Raw genomic sequence first — 18,278 nt, 5'->3', positions numbered from 1 at the left:
GTCTGGTAGCAGAGGGGGATTTCGTTCAACCCACGGACTAGAAAAGGTTTGAATTCGGATTCCGGAAGAACTTCACCCCCTGAACAACACCTGGTAGTTAGTGGAGTCGAATTGTGGTATAGGTTTTGAGTTAAGGGGAGGTTTTTATTTTAGACCAAAAACCACAGGGTACCCAATAATGATTTTTTTGAAAAAAAGCTTTTTCATTTAAAATTGCTACAGAAAAGCATCAAACATTACACAATCCATAGCCAATACCTCCTTGAGAATAGTATGTCAGTATAACCCTGTTAGGAATATAACATATCTTCTGCGCATTACACAAAATCTTAAATCTTGAATTGACATTTGTGAACTGCTCTTTTTGACTGTAAAAATCTCCAGTTTTATGAAAGGTGTTGGTCATCAAAAAATATTTTTAAGATGAACGATAACAATGCATTACATTGATTTTTTTAGTCACGTGAAAATATTCAACACTAATACTAGAGGTTCAGAATGTTTTGTCTCTTACTTTATGGCCTAAAGACGACATGATAACTGGCTCGTTACAGCACTTTAGTTAGTTACTTAACTAGAAATAATGAATCAACCATATATGGTTATCCATTTGTATGATATTAATTTGTTTTCTGTATCGAGTATGCAGGTATACTTATGTTAGGTGAACCTTATGACAGAGTGAAGTTGTTCACTCTTCCTCATCGCTGTCATCTTCCAAGTCGTCGTCAGATCCCTCATCTGAGTCACTGTAATATTGCTCAGCTGTAGAATGTGGGTTATTGCATGTTTCGTCACGCATGCAAAAGCACGCCTCCGTACAGGAGAGTCCTGAATTGTAGCAGGAGCAATTACCTTGACACTGAGACTTCTTACAGTTACATGTAGTTAGCTCAACAAGACTGCGTGGAGCAGGATCCTTCGTCATATAGACTGGTTTGAGAGTACCATCTTCTATCTCCCATCCATGGCCTTCTCGACTCTGTAGATCCTGCATCGCTATGAGGGAGCTTCTCCAGATAAATGTTTGGTAGCTTGCGCGCTTCATGTGCTGTCTCAAGCTGTCTGATGTTGGCGGAAGAGCCTCATTTCTGCGTTTACGCTGTTGGCAAAACATTAGGTACCGTAGCTCGTCCATGGTACTTGTGCTTCTTTTCGTATTGGGATATAGATCACGTATGAAAGCTTCCGTCTTTTCAGCAAGCGTATCATCCAAATCTGGCTGCTGACCAAACAGGCTGAGAGTTATCTGGTGAGTGGCACTGAACTTGAGGGCAATCCACAGTTTCTTCTTCCCACGATGGGATATGCTGCTCGTCGAATTGCAGCCAGTGAGGGCGTGGAATGCTGGCAGACACTGACACAACCTTTCTCCTAGGCTTTGCTGGATAGTATGCACTGGAATGTATCTCTGACGGTCGCTTAAGCCAGTACGAAACCACAACTTTCTGCATTCAATTTCAGAGAAATGGGATACACATAGGACAAGAACGTCGGTATCTGGAGACTGGATGATGATTACAGAGGTAGGAGACTCTCTCACAGCATATGCAGCATGAAGGATCATTCGTGTATCTGCTTCCTCGTGATTGGACTTAAGGGCGTCAATGTCTTCAGTTGGTCTTGCGCGTGTGATCCTCACAGCTCTCTCTCCATCAGCCAGACCTCCTCCGATGATAAGGTGTTTTCCTTGCTTCAGCTTTTCTTGCCCAATCTTGCACAATAAAGAGGTCAGAAAGTCACACAAGTTGATCTTATTCTTTGGGTTTTGGATGTACTTTGCCCACTGTTTGGGCACTGGTGTATTAGGACCAGTTATTCTGACTTCAAGAGCATCTGAGGACCCTCTTCTGGTACGCTCTCCAGCTTTGATAGAAGTCGTCCAGTATTGATCAAACAAGAGGTGAACTGCTGTGCAATTGTTATTTGAAAGCTGCGCTACAACAATGGTGAAGTATTTCAAGGCAAGTTCAGCGAATGTACTTGCTCCACAAGATTTGTGCATCTGGATAAGTGCCATACCATCAGTGATATGAACGATGTCACCTTCTGATACTGGAAGTGTTGTTTGAGCATTGATTCCATCTTCCAGAACTGATGTCAGGTCACTTTTTGTAGATTTTCTTATGCTACCATCGTTGTGTACTAGTGAACAGGGCACTGGAGATAACTCATACGACAGAACTTCTCTAAGATTGATCTGTCTGACATTTGCCACGATAAGCAATCTTCCAAATAAATCTCTGTCAGCTTTCACGGTTATCAAACGCTCGTCTGCTGCTCTGAGTTGTACTTTCCTTGAAGTTGTCTCAAACGTCTTTATTTTGAGCTTAGTGATGGGATCCCAAAAACTTATGGTGTTTGTGTTGATTCGCTTCTCTATGAAAGTGGACATGTGCTCTTTGCCTTTCTTGGTACAGCTAACAAATGCGTCTCCCAAGTCTCCAGGTAAAACTACACCAGTGGCAAAGTTCATAATATCTGTCGCGGTATCTTGAGAAAATGGATCTGTCATTAAACCTGTCGAGAAGCAAGATAGTAGCTTCTGAACATCCTCCTCATCTCGTTTAACTCTCTTCGTTGATGCCTCTTTGTGAACTTCCTGTTCGTTTGATTGTAGGCCGTACATTTGCTTCAGTGCTGAAGTAATAGATGCGCGCTCATGGGCAGTCAGGAACCATCGATTTAGGGCTGCAGGGTTCTGAGATATACCGATGATGCCTCCTTTTGCTTTGGAGTCGGCATTTATAGATTGCGCTAGCGCCATATCTGTCCACACCTGCGCAAATGGGTTAGTGGAACGACTAACTGCATGACCACCGGACTGAAATTCCTCATGAACTCTTGGATGTACTTTGGCCAGGCCATTCATATCTGAGAGATAAACAGGCAGCCATCTGGCGTAGTTTTGGCGATCCATAGTGAAGAAGTGAGGTAACATAGCAGCTACTGTGGTAAGATGAAGATCCCAGTCAGCTGTTCGTTCTGCCTTGATAAACTGAAGTAGAATGTTGACCATGGACATGTATTCCTCCCAGAATGCAAACATCTTCGATTCAGTGCTCCTTGTCTTCTTGTATTCTTTAAACAGCTCGGTAACCTCGGTTAAGTCTGTTTCTAGCTTATGGATGCTCTTGCTCACCTTTTCTTTCTTCTCCACTACCGTGATTGACTCTTGTATCTTCTGAAAAAGATGGTTTCTTTGACGGCCAATCACTTCATTGTCGTTAGTTTGGCACCATTCAAGGAAAGCTCGCCACATTAAGCGGAAGAATGCTTCCATAGTAAGCTTGTGGGCTCTTACTCCACGATTATAGTCTTTTCCCTTCATTAATGCCGATGCTGCGCCAGCTCCAAAAACGCCAGACTCAACAAGGAGATCATCTAACCCCGAGCTGGCATATTTCTTGCCCATTAGCGACAGAAAGTTTAAGGCTATATGAAAACCACCGACACGAATTACGACATCTGAGAATTCATCTGAGAACCTCCATTGTAGCTGCTTGGCTTTTATGTAGATCGCCAAGTCGAAAGTTATAACAGTATCTGCCTGTCCAACGCTAGCGCTAATTGCCTGAGCATGCTTTAGGACAGTGTAGATGGTACTGAAATCGGTAGATGATCCTTCTATCAAAGGACAATAGCCAATGTTATTAGTACATGGTGTTAATGGGTTACCTGTGGAGTGAAATTATGGGATAGGAGCACATGGTCGAGAGCGGAGACAAGGGAGGTTGGCGGGCAAATGGTCGAACCCTTTATGATCCTTTATGACCCTTTATGACCCTTTATGATCCTTTATGATCCCTTTGATTCCAATTTGGGATCGCTTTTTTATTGTTGATCAATGTAAATCGATGTAAACAAGAAAAGGTTAAAGTAAAGTTTAAGATTGTTGATCAGAAAGGTGTTATTCGTCGATCAAACCGCTCGCCGAACGCAAACAACGTCACAGTTCGACCAGAGAGTTCAGCCTCCAAGCGAAGGATCAACCGATGGACAGCAGAAATGGATAATATAGAGAACGAATTTCAAGAATTTGGTCTTCTTGGTCTAATGAATAGTTTAGCAGTTAATATTCCAACGCTTCCAACCGAAATTATGTCGAATTCGCCAGTCGTCATTTCGCCGCTACAGCACCCGGAGAACAACAACGAAATGGATTTAAACGGTTCAATGGGTAAAAAGGAAGGCGATTTGACTGCAGAAAATTGTACTGGTGCCAGAGAAAGGATTCCGACAGCTAAAGGTAAAGAATTTGAGACACAAAAACGCAAGGAGAATCGTAAGTACGCGTTGTCGAATATTACCAGACAGATGAACAAAATCAAGCCATTGTTATCTAACCTTGAAAACGAAAGAATCGTACAAATAGAGATGGGATATTTTGACCAGCTAGTTATTAAGTTTCAAGAAGTCCACGAACGTTATATTGAGATATTAGAAGACGAACATGACATTGATTTGGCCCAAGAATGGCATGGTATTCATGATAAGGAAATATTTCATTTCAAGCAAAGCGTTGTAGATTTCCAAAACAGTGTGAAAGAGAAATATGCAAATTTTGTCGAAACACAGTCTCAAATTTCTCAAGGTTCTCGCCGTTCTCGCGCTTCCTCAGCGACCAGAGCAAAGTTGATTGAAGCTAAAGCTAAAGCAGCAGCGTTAGAAATTAAAGCAGCTTTCCTAAAGGAAAAACAAGCTTTGCAAATAGCGACTGAGGAGCTCCAGCTAAAGCAAGAGCTAGCAGAGGCTAAGACAGAAGAAAGAATCTATGAAGAGTACGAGAACGAACATGTGAGAAGTGAGGGTAGGAATGAGTGCTACAAGAATGACAATCCAGCTGAAATCTCCTCAGCTGCCATAGCAACTAAAGAAATGCCACGCACTGTCACATCCTCCTCAAGTTCTTTGGCCGGGAATAACAATACAAGTCAAATAATATCTGGCGAATCGCAGAATAACCCTGCACCATTTGTAGCTAATGTCACATCGTCAATTGTTACCCCAATAGTAGCACATCAATTGAGTGAAGGCTCAGCTTTGCATCCACCAGCCTCAGGGTGGGTCCCCAGACCCCCTCACACAATGAAAGGGTGGACGAGCACCCCAGCAGTAGTACAAACAGCTGACAATTTTGATCACAAAGCTTATGAAAGCGCCCAAGAGAGCTTCATTGAAGTACAAAGAAAGCAGAATGAGTTATCAGAACTAATTGTGAAGCATCAAACCAGAAGTCAGTTACCCTCACACAAGCCACCCATATTCGCTGGGGATGTAATGGAATATCCAGCATTTATTAGAGCCTTTGAAACACTAATAGAATCAAAGGTAGAGAGCCCCATTGAATGCTTATACTTTTTGGAACAGTATACAGATGGTAAGGCTAAAGAGCTAATAAAGGGATGCATGCAAATCAAGTCAGAAGACTCGTACAAGGTAGCCAAGCAATTACTAAAGAAACACTTTGGAAATCCTTTCAAGATAGCAAGTGCATACATTGCAAAGCTTTGCAATTGGCCTGCAGTAAAACCAAATGACGGGGCTAGTTTACAGCAATTTTCTATTGCATTAGAACAAGCATGAAATGCAATGATAGGCATTGCCTACATGAGTGATCTAAACACAACCCATGTCCTGCGTCAGTTGTGGGAGAAGTTACCAAGGTATCTTCGTGTAAAGTGGTGTGAAAAGTCCAACAGAATAGCCAATGCACAGTCAAGGATAGCCGAATTTGCAGACTTCGTGGAATTTGTAGCCGAACAAGCCGATCTAGCCACAGATCCTATCTACTCAGAGGATACCGTTAAAGTGCAGGAACCGCGAAGGGAAAGGCCAACCATTGGTGGAAGAAAGATTCAAAGAAGTAAAGGTTCAAGTTTCGCTACAAACGTATCTTTAGTTGACAACAGTGCTAAAGTAATGAACACTGGTAGTAGTTGTTTGTTTTGTTCCAGCTTACATGACATAGATGAATGTCCAGCATTCAAGGCAAAATGTCTAGTTGACAGAAGGAACTTTATCAAAGAAAAGAACTTGTGTTACGGTTGCTACAACAATGGACACACCTCGAAGTACTGTAAACGAAAGAGATCGTGCAAGGTCTGCAACAGGAAGCATCCCACTTCATTACATGATTACAATTGGAAACCATCACTTCAAGGATCTTCCAAGAACACGAGTGTCAAAGGCAGTGAAGGCGATAAAGATAGTAAGAGCAGCGAAGTGTCATCACAGAGCAACGAACCCAAGACTGAAGGCAAAGTCAATAACGCGTGTACCGCAATCTGTGAGGTAACGGAAGCAGGTGACATTCCAGTGAGTATGGGCATAGTACCAGTGTGGCTATATCACAGGAACAATCCTGATAAGAGAATTCAAGTTTATGCTCTTCTCGATAATGCTAGTGGCGGCACCTTTGTCAAGGCGGAGACGTTACAGAAGTTAGGCATGGTTGGAAGTGAAACCACCATACTGTTGGGCACCCTACATGGTAGTCAAGAGATTGAAACGAAAGCTGTAGACGGCCTCGTGGCAGTTCACTTCACGCAAAGAGATGCAGAGGCAAGCCTACCGAGAACTTACGTTCGAAAGGAGATTCCTGTAGATCGAGCAGAAATTCCAAGACCGGAAATTGGCTACGAATGGCCTCATCTGCTAAACATGACAGAACTTATACCTGCTTATATGGAAAACCTAGAAGTAGGTCTCCTTATCGGACTAAATTGCCCAAGCGCAGTACGGCCAAGAGAAGTAATACATGGAAATGAAGACGGTCCTTACGCTGTACGGTCTCTGCTAGGTTGGTACGTGAACGGTCCGGTGTGCAGCAGGGGTAAGGCCTCAGTCAATTGTAATAGAATACAAGTAAAGGAAGCTGATGATTCTATTGCGGAGAGAGGCTACATAACCATAGAAAGAGCATCCAAGGAATTGATAACCCCTCAAGCAGTATCACGAATGTTCGAAGTAGATTTCTCAGAAAGAGAAAGTGGAACAGGCATGTCACAGGAAGATCGCAGATTCATCAAGATGGCAGAAGAAGGAATTAGACTCTGTGAGGACAATCACTATGAAATGCCCCTCCCATTCACGAGCGAGAACGTTCAACTTCCAAATAATCGTGAGCAAGCGTTGCAACGTTTGAACAGTCTAAAGAAGAGACTACTGACAGATAAAAGGTATCATGATGATTATACAGCGTTCATGTCAAACCTCATAGACAAGGGACATGCAGTCAAGGTTGCACCTGAAAGATTAAAGACTCCTGTTGGCAAGGTTTGGTATATACCCCATCACGGGATATATCACCCACAGAAACCACAGAAGATTCGTGTGGTATTTGATTGTTCCGCCAAATACCAAGGGGAATCCATAAACGACAATCTGTTGCAAGGTCCAAACTTGACGAATCAGATGATAGGTGTGCTGACGAGGTTCAGAATGGAGAAGATCGCGTTTATGGGTGATATAGAGAAAATGTTCTACCAAGTCAGAGTCAACGATCAAGATCGAGATTTCCTGCGTTTCATGTGGTGGCCTGACGGGAATCTCAACAATCGACCAGAAGAATACTATATGACAGTCCACCTTTTTGGCGGTGTCTCATCACCGGGTTGTTCCAACTTCGCGTTGAGACGCACAGCAGAAGATAATGCGAGGGAATTCGGAAAAGAGGCAGTAGACACCCTAAGAAAGAACTTTTACGTCGACGATGCCTTGAAGTCAGTTGAAAACGAGGAAAAGGCAATCAAGTTGTTGCAAGATGTCAAGGCACTGTGCGCAAGAGGCGGATTTAATCTCACTAAGTTCGTAAGCAATAGTCACAAAGTCTTAGAATCAGTGCCAAAAGAACACCGAGCGGACAATGTCAAGGATCTAGACCTCTGTCGAGAAAGGCTCCCGATAGAAAGAGCGTTAGGCCTACACTGGTGCATAGAGTCGGATACCTTCAAGTTTAGAATTGAACTAAAGAATCAACCTTGTACAAGAAGAGGTATCTTATCTACTCTGAGTTCAATTTACGACCCACTGGGGTTTATAGCCCCCGTTGTGCTAATGGGAAAGCAGATCCTTCAAGACATTTGTCAAGAATGTAGCTGGGATGAACCAGTACCCGAAGACATCCAAACGCGTTGGAACAAATGGAGAGGTCAGCTTGCATGTCTTGATCAGCTCAACATACCAAGATGCTTTAAGGCTCCAGATTTCGGTAAAGTCGTCTCGGCACAGCTCCACAGCCTGTCGGATGCGTCAACGAAAGGTTATGGACAGTGTTCATACATAAGATTAGTGGATGAACACAACAAGATACACTGTGCACTCGTGGCAGGCAAGGCACGAGTGTCACCAAAGAAAGCTGTAAGCATCCCAAGGCTAGAGCTGGCAGCAGCCACAACATCAGTAAAGGTAGCTGATGCACTAAAGAAAGAACTAGAATACGAAAGTCTCGAAGAGTTCTACTGGTCTGATAGTCAAGTAGTGTTGAGCTTCATAAGTAACGAAGCGCGACGTTTTCATGTATATGTAGCAAATCGGGTGCAGATTATCAGAGATCTCACGTCCCCAGGCAGCTGGAGATTTGTTGAGTCTGCCTCGAACCCAGCAGATGAAGGTTCGAGAGGATTGATGCCAAGAAAATTTGTCGAGCAGTCAAAATGGATTCGTGGACCGGAGTTCCTTTGGCAGTCACAAGAACAATGGCCTCAACAGCCATCATGTAAACTCCAGCTGGATGATGACAATCCAGAAGTCAAGAAAGTCATAGTGCATGCTAACCGTGTTCAAGAAAGGAGCAATGTGCTACAGCGTCTAGAAAGATTCTCAAAGTGGACAAGAGCAAGAGCAGTAGTGGCCTGGTGCCTAAAGTACAAACAACAGTTAAAGAACATCATAAAGGAAGACCGCCAACAGAGTTGTAGTCCTGTCACAGTGAGCGATTTGAAGCAAGCCGAAACAGAAATTATCAAGCTTACGCAAGCAAGTGCCTTTGAAAAGGACATATCATTGCTAAAGGACATAGAAACGCGAGCGAAAGGCGAAAGTCGAAAACTGGACAAAGATAAGAAGTCAGTCATGAGGTCTAGTACACTCTACAAGTTAGACCCCTACTTGGATTCCAACGGAATACTCAGAGTCGGTGGGCGACTCAGAAGAGCGGCAGTAGATGATGCTATAAGAAATCCTATCATACTCCCAAAGTCGGGACATGTTACAACGTTGATTATTCGCCATTATCACGAAGGAACACAGCATAGTGGAAGAGGCATCACATTAAACGAACTACGTGCAAACGGATACTGGGTTGTCAGTGGCGGCCACGCGATTAGAAGTTTGCTTGCCAAATGTGTGAGATGTCGCTTCCTACGCGGAAATGTAGGTGAGCAGAAGATGGCAGACCTACCTGATGCACGTCTGCAAGCCGCACCACCATTTACTAATTCTGCCGTGGATTATTTTGGGCCGTGGTATATCAAGATCGGACGCAAAGAAGTAAAGAGATATGGAGCATTATTTACGTGCCTATCCAGTAGAGCAGTACACATTGAAGTAGCCCATTCGTTGGATGCAGATTCTTTTATACAAGCGTTGCGCCGATTTGTCGCAAGAAGAGGTCCTATCAGACAGTTGTACAGTGATCAAGGAACCAATCTTGTTGGAGCAGAGAACGAGTTGAAAAAAGCGATCGACGAAATGGATGACGACAAGATTAGATCTGAACTCCTAAAGAATGATATTGATTGGATCAAGAACCCTCCCACTGCCAGTCATTTCGGTGGAGCTTGGGAAAGACAAATTCGGTCAGTTCGGAACATCTTAGCAGCCCTGATGAAGGAACATGGATCAAGACTCGATGAAGAATCACTACATTTATTTGTGAAGCTGAAGCAGTTATAAATAGTCGTCCCCTCACCGTAGACACGATCAACGATCCACTGTCTCCAATACCGCTGTCTCCAAGTATGCTGTTAACCGGAAAGTCAAAGATCGTCTTACCACCACCCGGCAAGTTCCAAACAGAGGATATGTATTGCAGAAAGAGGTGGCGACGAGTGCAACATCTGACGGATCAATTCTGGAGCAGATGGAAAACAGAATACCTGCAGAACATACAAGCAAGACCCAAGTGGCAACGGAAGAGACGTAACTTTGTTAGTGGAGACATAGTACTAGTAAAGGACAGCGACACATCCCGAAGTCAGTGGCCTTTAGCTAAAGTGATAACTACACATTCGGATGATCAAGGTTTCGTCAGATCAGTAACGGTTCGTACTTCCAAGGGTTCAACGCTGGATCGACCAATTGCTAAGTTGGTCCTCCTCCTAGAAGCTGAACAGGAAGAACCGGGAATCCCCGACGAGGAGCCATGAAGAACTGATAAAAAATTGACATTGTTGTTATTGTTGTAAAAAATATGTTTATTTTTGGGGAGCCATGTTAATGGGTTACCTGTGGAGTGAAATTATGGGATAGGAGCACATGGTCGAGATCGGAGACAAGGGAGGTTGGCGGGCAAATGGTCGAACCCTTTATGATCCTTTATGACCCTTTATTATCCTTTATGATCCCTTTGATCCCTTTGATTCCAATTTGGGATCCCTTTTTTATTGTTGATCAATGTAAATCGATGTAAACAAGAAAAGGTTAAAGTAAAGTTTAAGGTTGTTGATCAGAAAGGTGTTATTCGTCGATCAAACCGCTCGCCGAACGCAAACAACGTCACACATGGAATATCGGGGAAGAGAATGGAGTTGAAACCGCTCCAACTTGGGATGGACTGATTCTCACATGCTTCTACGATTACATCTTGGGATAGACATCTGTCGTTTAACCTTAATACTTTCCATGTAACATCATTTGATGTTGCACAGTTAAATGCTTCACTCTCTCCGGTGAACCACTCCTTGTCAACTTTGCCAACGTACTCAGCGACAGTTGGTCTCTTGCCATGCACCGAGCATTCTTCTAGAGTAATCACGCTTTCGTCTGTCTGAAGCGATCTTTGTCTTGTTTCGTGTTGGGCAAGACGTGTGGAGGGCAGCTCGGGTCCGAACTGCTTTTTCTGATACACAACCATTGTAGTCGCATGCGTGGTATTCTTACCATCAAGCGTCTCCTCGTTAATGTCACTGTTATCTGCAGCCAGCTGCACAAATAAGCCTGGTGATATATTGGTGGGTACTACCGTGCCATATTCATGCGCCTTAGCTAACACCTCCATGGCAATGCTAGTGTCTACTGCTCTGAAATCGTCATACGAGCAGCAATGGCCCATCCTATTAAGGAGGGTTATCAGGCCCTTGGATGCTGTAAGATGGTGAACACACATAGCAAGACAGACTTGTTTTGGCAGTTTCACCCTACTTTTACTGCAGCAGTAAATGACATCCTGGGCAATGCTTAAAACCTGTCTTTCATCATTGGCGTTATTACACTCTGTATCACAACCTGAAAGCTGAGTCTCTTTGGTAATGTCGGATGTTACCAGAAGACGCAGAAGCAAGTGCAGGGAGACGGGAATTATGCGCTGCGTGGATGCAAGACCAACATCACTGACGTTGAGGGGTTTTGTTGAAATTCCTCTTCTGATATTTTCTTCTTGATGTGTTTTGCCACTCGAAATATCTCAGTCTCTATGCACTGTTCATCCTTTTGACGCTGCAATTCAGCCCAATCATTCAATATATCCTGCACTATAATAGTGCTGCCATAAACAAGTTCTGGTTTGTTACGAGCAGTCGGGGGGTGAAAAACCAACTTGTCTCCAAAATGCTTTTGGAGTCTCGCTTTTAGATGCTGCTTAGTGTAACTACTTCCATTGACACCTTTGGTTGTTAGGATGTCTTGATACATGGAGAGAAGAGATGCCATGTCGTAAGCTTTTCCTCCCCGGATACCACGTGTTATCTCGACTGCAAACTCCTGAAATGAAACTTCATACATAGAGTCATGGTCTTCAGTCTTTGCATCTTTTTTAAGAAGATACAGTGAATAGCAATTCTTGTGGTATTTTGCTTCAGCGGCCATTAGGTCATACCTAATGCTTCTAAGAACATGGAGCATCGATTCGTCCCCATTTGCTTCTGCAGCCTTTCTAATGCTACTGGATGCTTCAAACGTGCAAACATTAATTAGTTCCTTACATTTCTTGTAAGTTCTATTTTTGCAAAACAAACACTTTGACCAGTCCGGAACCTCAGACACGGATCGAGAAAGTCTACCAGTCTCATTTGCTTTGTCGCCATCACCTTTGGTATTTTCATCCTTGCAATTAAAAGAATTCACTACATGGCGAATATTTTCTGCGCTCGTGTAAGACGCATAGCATGGCGAGTGCCATACAAACCCCTCAGAAGCACCACTTACAAGGTTGCAAGGCACTTCATCTCGTCTTCGTTTTGCTGAGGATATGAGCTTGATAACGGAAGAATCTTTGCCCGTCCTTAGAGGCTCACTCCCTCGAGATCGTTGGCAAATGATACATTTGCTAATGTCAAGCTTCCTTCTTTTCGGCTCAGGAGGAAGGGGCAATGAAAAGCTACTTTCAGCAGACGACTCAACTATTTTTTCTTTTTCACTCTCCATGGTAACAACTAAGAAATGGATATATAGGAAAACAAGGCATTAATTAAACGTCATTAGTCAAAGCAACCACGTCCCAGCGATTTTTGACGTTTTAATTGCTCTTATTTCATATATATTTTCTTCTCGTATTAAATTGTTGCTATAGAAGAAAGTTTTATCAATGTTTTTTTTCAATAGTTCTTAAGTTTATGTAGTAAAAAAGGCATATATAAACATACTTACAGTCTTTACAGACACAACAAAGATGAATCCATGGAGGCTGCCATGTTGGATGTGACGTAATAGCCTCGATATGACGTTCAAGTAAGCGAGGCTGAAATGCATTTCCGCTTCCTTTTTACCAATATCTCAAATTAAAACGCTTTAGAAAAAATTTGAGATCATCTAAGTTCTACAAATTCCATACCAAAAATCTGCTACAATAAATGGATGATTAAAAATAATTTTTTTATTTTGTAGATTATTTTTATGTTTAAATAAATCATATAGCGAAAACTTTTTATATACCTTATAGTTCCAAATTAGTTAAAAGTAAAGATATCCACAATAGAATTTGTAGCTGTGTAATGTTTGATGCTTTTCTGTAGCAATTTTAAATGAAAAAGCTTTTTTTCCAAAAAATCATTATTGGGTACCCTGTGGTTTTTGGTCTAAAATAAAAACCTCCCCTTAACTCAAAACCTATACCACAATTCGACTCCACTAACTACCAGGTGTTGTTCAGGGGGTAAAGTTCTCCCAGAATCCACATTCAAACCTTTTCTAATCCGTGGGTTGAACGAAACCCTCATTTTCCGGCTTCTGCTACCTGACTAAAAGTTCAAAACTATCAGATTCTAATTAGCCTCGAGCTGTAAAACTACGGCTCTGAACATCGTTGAAACACTATTTTCTTTTTTAGTATATCTCCTCTTAGTTTGGCATTGAAATACTTCCATAATTTTATTTATTTTCGTCTGGAGAAAATTACAATTTTAAGCTATAATCGTCAAATTGCTTGTAAACAAATCGTAGGGTCTGAAAATCGCTTACGTTTTATATGTGCTCTTCCTCCCAATTGCTCAAAAACTGTCTTGTAGGCTTTATAAGACAATAATCTTCCACAATATAAAGAGAAATCCCTGGGCAAATAATTTTGACTGAGCCGCTGGAGAGCTTTTTGATCGGCTATTTAACAATCTTTTTGGCTCGTGGTATATTGAGTGATGTGACAAGCTATTTCAGAAATCTCTAAAAATCGACTTCAAGAATAGTGAAATCGATGAAGATTAAGTATTTCTTTCATTTCTAGAATTTTAAGCTATTATTTGGAAAATTTTCGAACTGTTTACCTCCGAGATCATGAACCTTGAATCTTGCGTTACATTGTAGTCAACAGAAATGACCAGGGACTTCGCTGCGATCCTCATCATAAATGGTTACAAAAGATTTTTTAATTTCTAGGCGCGCCGTAAAACATTTGTGTTTGCAGTCTTTCTTAGTCGGTTTTAGCGAGCAAATTAAATATATATCAAAGATTTCGATGCAGGTTTGCTATTATTTGTTTTGGAACAAAATTTTATAAATGGGATTGCTGAGTGGCAGTTTGTACATTTTAATAAGGTGCTATAACTACGCACAAAAATCCCGTTGTTCTCGGGCAAAGATCCAGAACCCGCCGATGACGAGGCAACGCCTGCCGCTAGTAAAGCCGAGTTGACCATGGCCGCCAAAGGTGCTTTTAAAGCTTCTACTACTGATGTAACCAACTCAGTAGACGGCGCAGTAGATGTAGGGACGCCATTACAAGCCGACTCAACCAAAACTGGAGGAGCCAGCGAAGAAGAACAAGAGGTAGGAACCATGCTGTCCAAGCTATTGCGTGTGTTACGGGGCATTTTTTTATCGACCAAACAATTAACACGAGGACAAGGAACAATGGAAAGACGATCGTAAATAGACGTCGAAACGCTGGAAGAACCACTAACAATAAGGATTGAGAAAGGATGGCTTGAAAAAAGGCGTATAAACCAGAAGCAAAACCGCGATATCAAGGCAATGGCTAACAGCAACTCAGCTACAGCAACCACGAGGCCTTAGGCAGCGACTGCGCATGCGCAAGTCTCACACCGCTGGCCAGCACTCCACTCCCAGTTAACTTTGCTTAAATTTAACCACATTTAAACACACACACAATTATCATATTGGAGGGAGCTAGTTTCAGTTTTCCAAAGGACGAAAAAAATTATAAGTTACTGTTTGACCGTACCAAGAATATACATACAAGAATATACCAAGAATATACCAAGTATACATTACAGTGTCAGTTCACACAATAAAATACCGGTCAGTCATGGTTACAGGAGCAGCTAGGAACCACGCATTCCAGGAGCTTGACGTAAGGCACTTTCCTTTTGACGGGGTTTGCAGGAACATCGAGGTTGAGTTCGTCGCATAGCAGCTGCAGCATTTCCACTTTGAGTTTTATAAGTGTACCTTTTTTGACCGTATCGCACACATTAAATTGATCAAAGACGATTGGATGCTGCAGCTGTAGTGATGACAAGACCGTTTCTCTAATTTCTTGAAAATTAACCTCCACTGCAGTTACAATCTTCAACTTCTGATATAGTGACCTTCTGCTGTCGCACCTTGGTAGCAAGCCGTGAAAAGAAAGAGGAAACCTGCTCAACAGAAAGAAATTCTGTGACACTAAACAGTCTGCTACCATCCTCTCCACGTGCGTGACACATGTCTCTGAACACAACCTGTGCTCTGATTGTTCTTCCCGTCTCTTGGCCAATGTTGAACTTGGCGGTTAGGTAACCCTTTTGCTTTTCGTTAAAGCGATATTTCTTGCTTGACCCTTTAAGTGCCCGGCCCTTGTGGGCAACAGGATAAGGTTTATCATTGTCGCCAGTGTTGTAAGGAACGCTGATGGATGGAATCACACCAACATCTTCTTTCAGAAGGGATGCATATTTTTCTTTGGCGATATCCAACATGGTCTGCTTCTCAAGAATGTTGGAGCAGGACTCCAAAGAGAGGTGCCTTTCTAATGCAGAGGATCGCTGGAAAACGCGAACACATCCCTCTTGAGGGCAAAATTAGATCGGCGGTGTACTATCCTCTGCCTGCTCCTCACTTACTGGCTCTTTAATGCTAGCAGCTTGCTGGTTGAGTCGTGAATTTCCTGTGGATTTGACCAGTTTAAAACTCCCCGGTGAAAACGGGACAGTGAGCCACTTGAAGTTAATATCTGCAACGTCATATTTAAAAAGCAATTGATGATATTATATGCCGTTGTTATTGTTGTTGTTGTTGTTGTTGTCGTTGTTGTTGTTGTTGTTGTATATAGTTGATCCCCTTCCAGTTGTCTAAAAACATGTGAATCCCCTACCCAAAACCCTCAGATCCCCCAGGCGATAAACAATGACCGGCTTTCCTTTTCCAACACCATAAGCTCGCCATGCAACAACTTTTCCATCCTTGAACTCAAAGTTGTTCAGTTTGCTCATTCCGCGAAATTTTTCTAACTGAGTAATGGAAGAATCATCAATACACGGTATTACAGCAACTCTTATTCCCTCGATACCACCATGCGATAAGAGGGCGTTTTTCATTTCTTCAGCATTCGTGACATCATTACCCTCATTTATAAACAATCTGATATGGCACTTGCAAGTAGCAGCAAGACGGTCAGCTGAACCTTTTCCACCTTGAGGGTCGCTGAAATCAATTATTGAGATCTTTATTTTTGTTGTTTTTTTCGATGTGAGGGCATGCGAGGATTGTACTAACAGAATGTTATCAACCTGCATTATCTTGGCGGGAAAATGCTCTAATCAATGCTGGGTTCTCACTCTAAAGTCTCTGCAAGACTCAATAACATGAATAAAGCCTCGAGACTGTAATTGGCTATTGAACCGTCTGAACACCACAGAGATTCCCTTTTTGCCAACCAGTCCGACTGTGACTCCCGATATTGCGGGAGCAGAAAATTCATTGCCCAGTCATTTACTTTGTACACTGTCTTCTCATCTTCTAAGAGGTCAATCACGTCTAGTGTGGCTTGGTCTTGTGGAACGTTTCGAAGTTGTTTGCTTTTCCACAAGTTGATTGCCCTCTGTTCAGATGTAAAGAGATACAGTTTTCGTCTCTTTCTTCGTCAGAGGAAAAATTGCACTCGTTGATTGCTTTCTCTATGCTCTTTAATGTGACATCAAGATTGTGGCACTGATCACACCTTTCTCTATGTTTATGCTTGCACTTGTGCTGAAAATCTTTATCTGCCTTGTTACTGAGCGCGTACATATAGCAATGGTCTGGATCAGGAGCTTTGTTGCTTACGTGCACCTTTATTCAAGGAAAAGAGAAATTGAATTAGCGAAACAATTATTTGAAAAATCTATGATTCTTTTGATTATGTTGTTACCTTGTAATCTCCTTTCAGATAAAGCTTTACCACTTTCAATGATTCTTGCGTTTCTGCCACTCATTTTTAGCCTTTTTTTTTTTCAAATTTGAAATAGTCTGCACAACAGTGGCCAAGTCACCAAAGGACCGAGCTCCTTGGGCAGCGAAGTTGTCAAGGCCTTGGAGAGATTTACGTACTGTTGCGCTACATTCATTTACTGCCCTCAGCATTGTACTTTGGCTGAAAGGTTGGAAATTACTTTCTTCGCAATACTGAGAGTATTGATTTACGAGGTATCATGGTACGGATGATGTTTGGCACTGTAATTGTTTTACCAGAAGAAATCTTCAATTCATTTACGCCAAATGGCAAGTCTTGTACTAAATGAGGGCTCGTTATAAAGCTCCGAAAATGGTCAAGCTGTTGCTGACTAATACGAATACCGGGCGAACTCTTCGCTGGAACTGGAGCTCCTCTTCCGTAATGAAGGCGATGGAGACTAGCCATAGTAAAGCGATATTTTGTGAGTCCAAGAATATATTCTGAGATAGCATTGAAACTGGCTACATCGAGTATCCCAACTATCTGCGGTTTTATACGCTTCTGCCAAGGCTTCTAAATAAGCTTTTTCTGATGGCTGATGACTAAGACCAAGAGCCTTATTCATATTGGTGGAGATTTGAAGTGCTTTCCAAAGATTAGGAGCATTATTTGATGAAATGAAGTTCAGTACTGACGAGACAATTTCACATGTTATCTGGACATATCGTTGTCTCGGTTATCTCATTCCAATCTAACATTGGTTTTCCCAAAGGCTTGATATGACACACTTCAAAATATTCATTTAACTTCATTTTTCTGGCAAGTAACGAGGTCGTGTCGCTGACATCACAAAATGACGATGTTTACTTCCAGTGTCTTGAGAGAAGATGCTATTAAAGAGAAAATATTAATGATTGATTTGAAGATGTAGAGAATGAATTCTTCCTTGATCCTATAAGGAGATGGGGACAGGAAACAAACTACGCCAATATAATGACAAGTTAGTGGACACACTCAATCTCAAATGCTAAATAACAGAACGACGCCTGGGCTCCCTGTGGTAAGAAGGTATGACAAATTCATGTGCGTTTCATTCAGAGTGCGTATAAAGCAGAGGCACGAGGATTATTAGCCCGAGAATCTAGCTTAGTAAACTTTAGTAGAAATCACGTACCTGTTCCTACTGGAATAAGTGTTTTCGTCTCGTTAGAAATAAAACACGATAATAGACTTGTCAATCCACATTGAGACTTCA

At 42.2% G+C, this 18,278-nt stretch overlaps 2 protein-coding genes across 2 annotated transcripts; one reads left to right on the top strand and one right to left on the bottom strand.

The window, feature by feature from the left end:
* Nucleotides 1-691: 691 nt before the first annotated feature.
* On the bottom strand, nucleotides 692-1,567 carry LOC148912018 (uncharacterized). Its single transcript, XM_089027921.1, has one exon. The coding sequence runs from the start codon at nucleotides 1,565-1,567 to the stop codon at nucleotides 692-694; it is 876 nt and encodes a 291-aa protein (XP_088884047.1).
* A 3,726-nt stretch (nucleotides 1,568-5,293) lies between these two features.
* On the top strand, nucleotides 5,294-9,897 carry LOC148912017 (uncharacterized). The gene has a single exon (XM_089028319.1). It carries the CDS (start codon nucleotides 5,593-5,595, stop codon nucleotides 9,895-9,897), a length of 4,305 nt encoding a protein of 1,434 aa, XP_088884445.1. The 5' UTR covers nucleotides 5,294-5,592.
* Nucleotides 9,898-18,278: the final 8,381 nt, after the last annotated feature.

This window comes from Actinia tenebrosa, unplaced genomic scaffold (genome assembly GCF_029948245.1).
Source record: "Actinia tenebrosa isolate PJP-AT-01 unplaced genomic scaffold, QUT_ActTen_1.0 PGA_scaffold12__29_contigs__length_12842862, whole genome shotgun sequence".
Classification (NCBI taxonomy): Eukaryota; Metazoa; Cnidaria; class Anthozoa; order Actiniaria; family Actiniidae; genus Actinia; species Actinia tenebrosa.
The sequence above is the reverse complement of the archived record's forward strand: the minus strand, read 5'-3'. Positions and strand labels throughout refer to the sequence as shown.

What these genes read in the sequence shown, in the direction of transcription:
- LOC148912017 (XM_089028319.1), top strand. Translation starts at nt 5,593, where the DNA reads ATGATAGGCATTGCCTACATGAGTGATCTAAACACAACCCATGTCCTG.
- LOC148912018 (XM_089027921.1), bottom strand. Translation starts at nt 1,567, where the DNA reads ATGATCCTTCATGCTGCATATGCTGTGAGAGAGTCTCCTACCTCTGTA.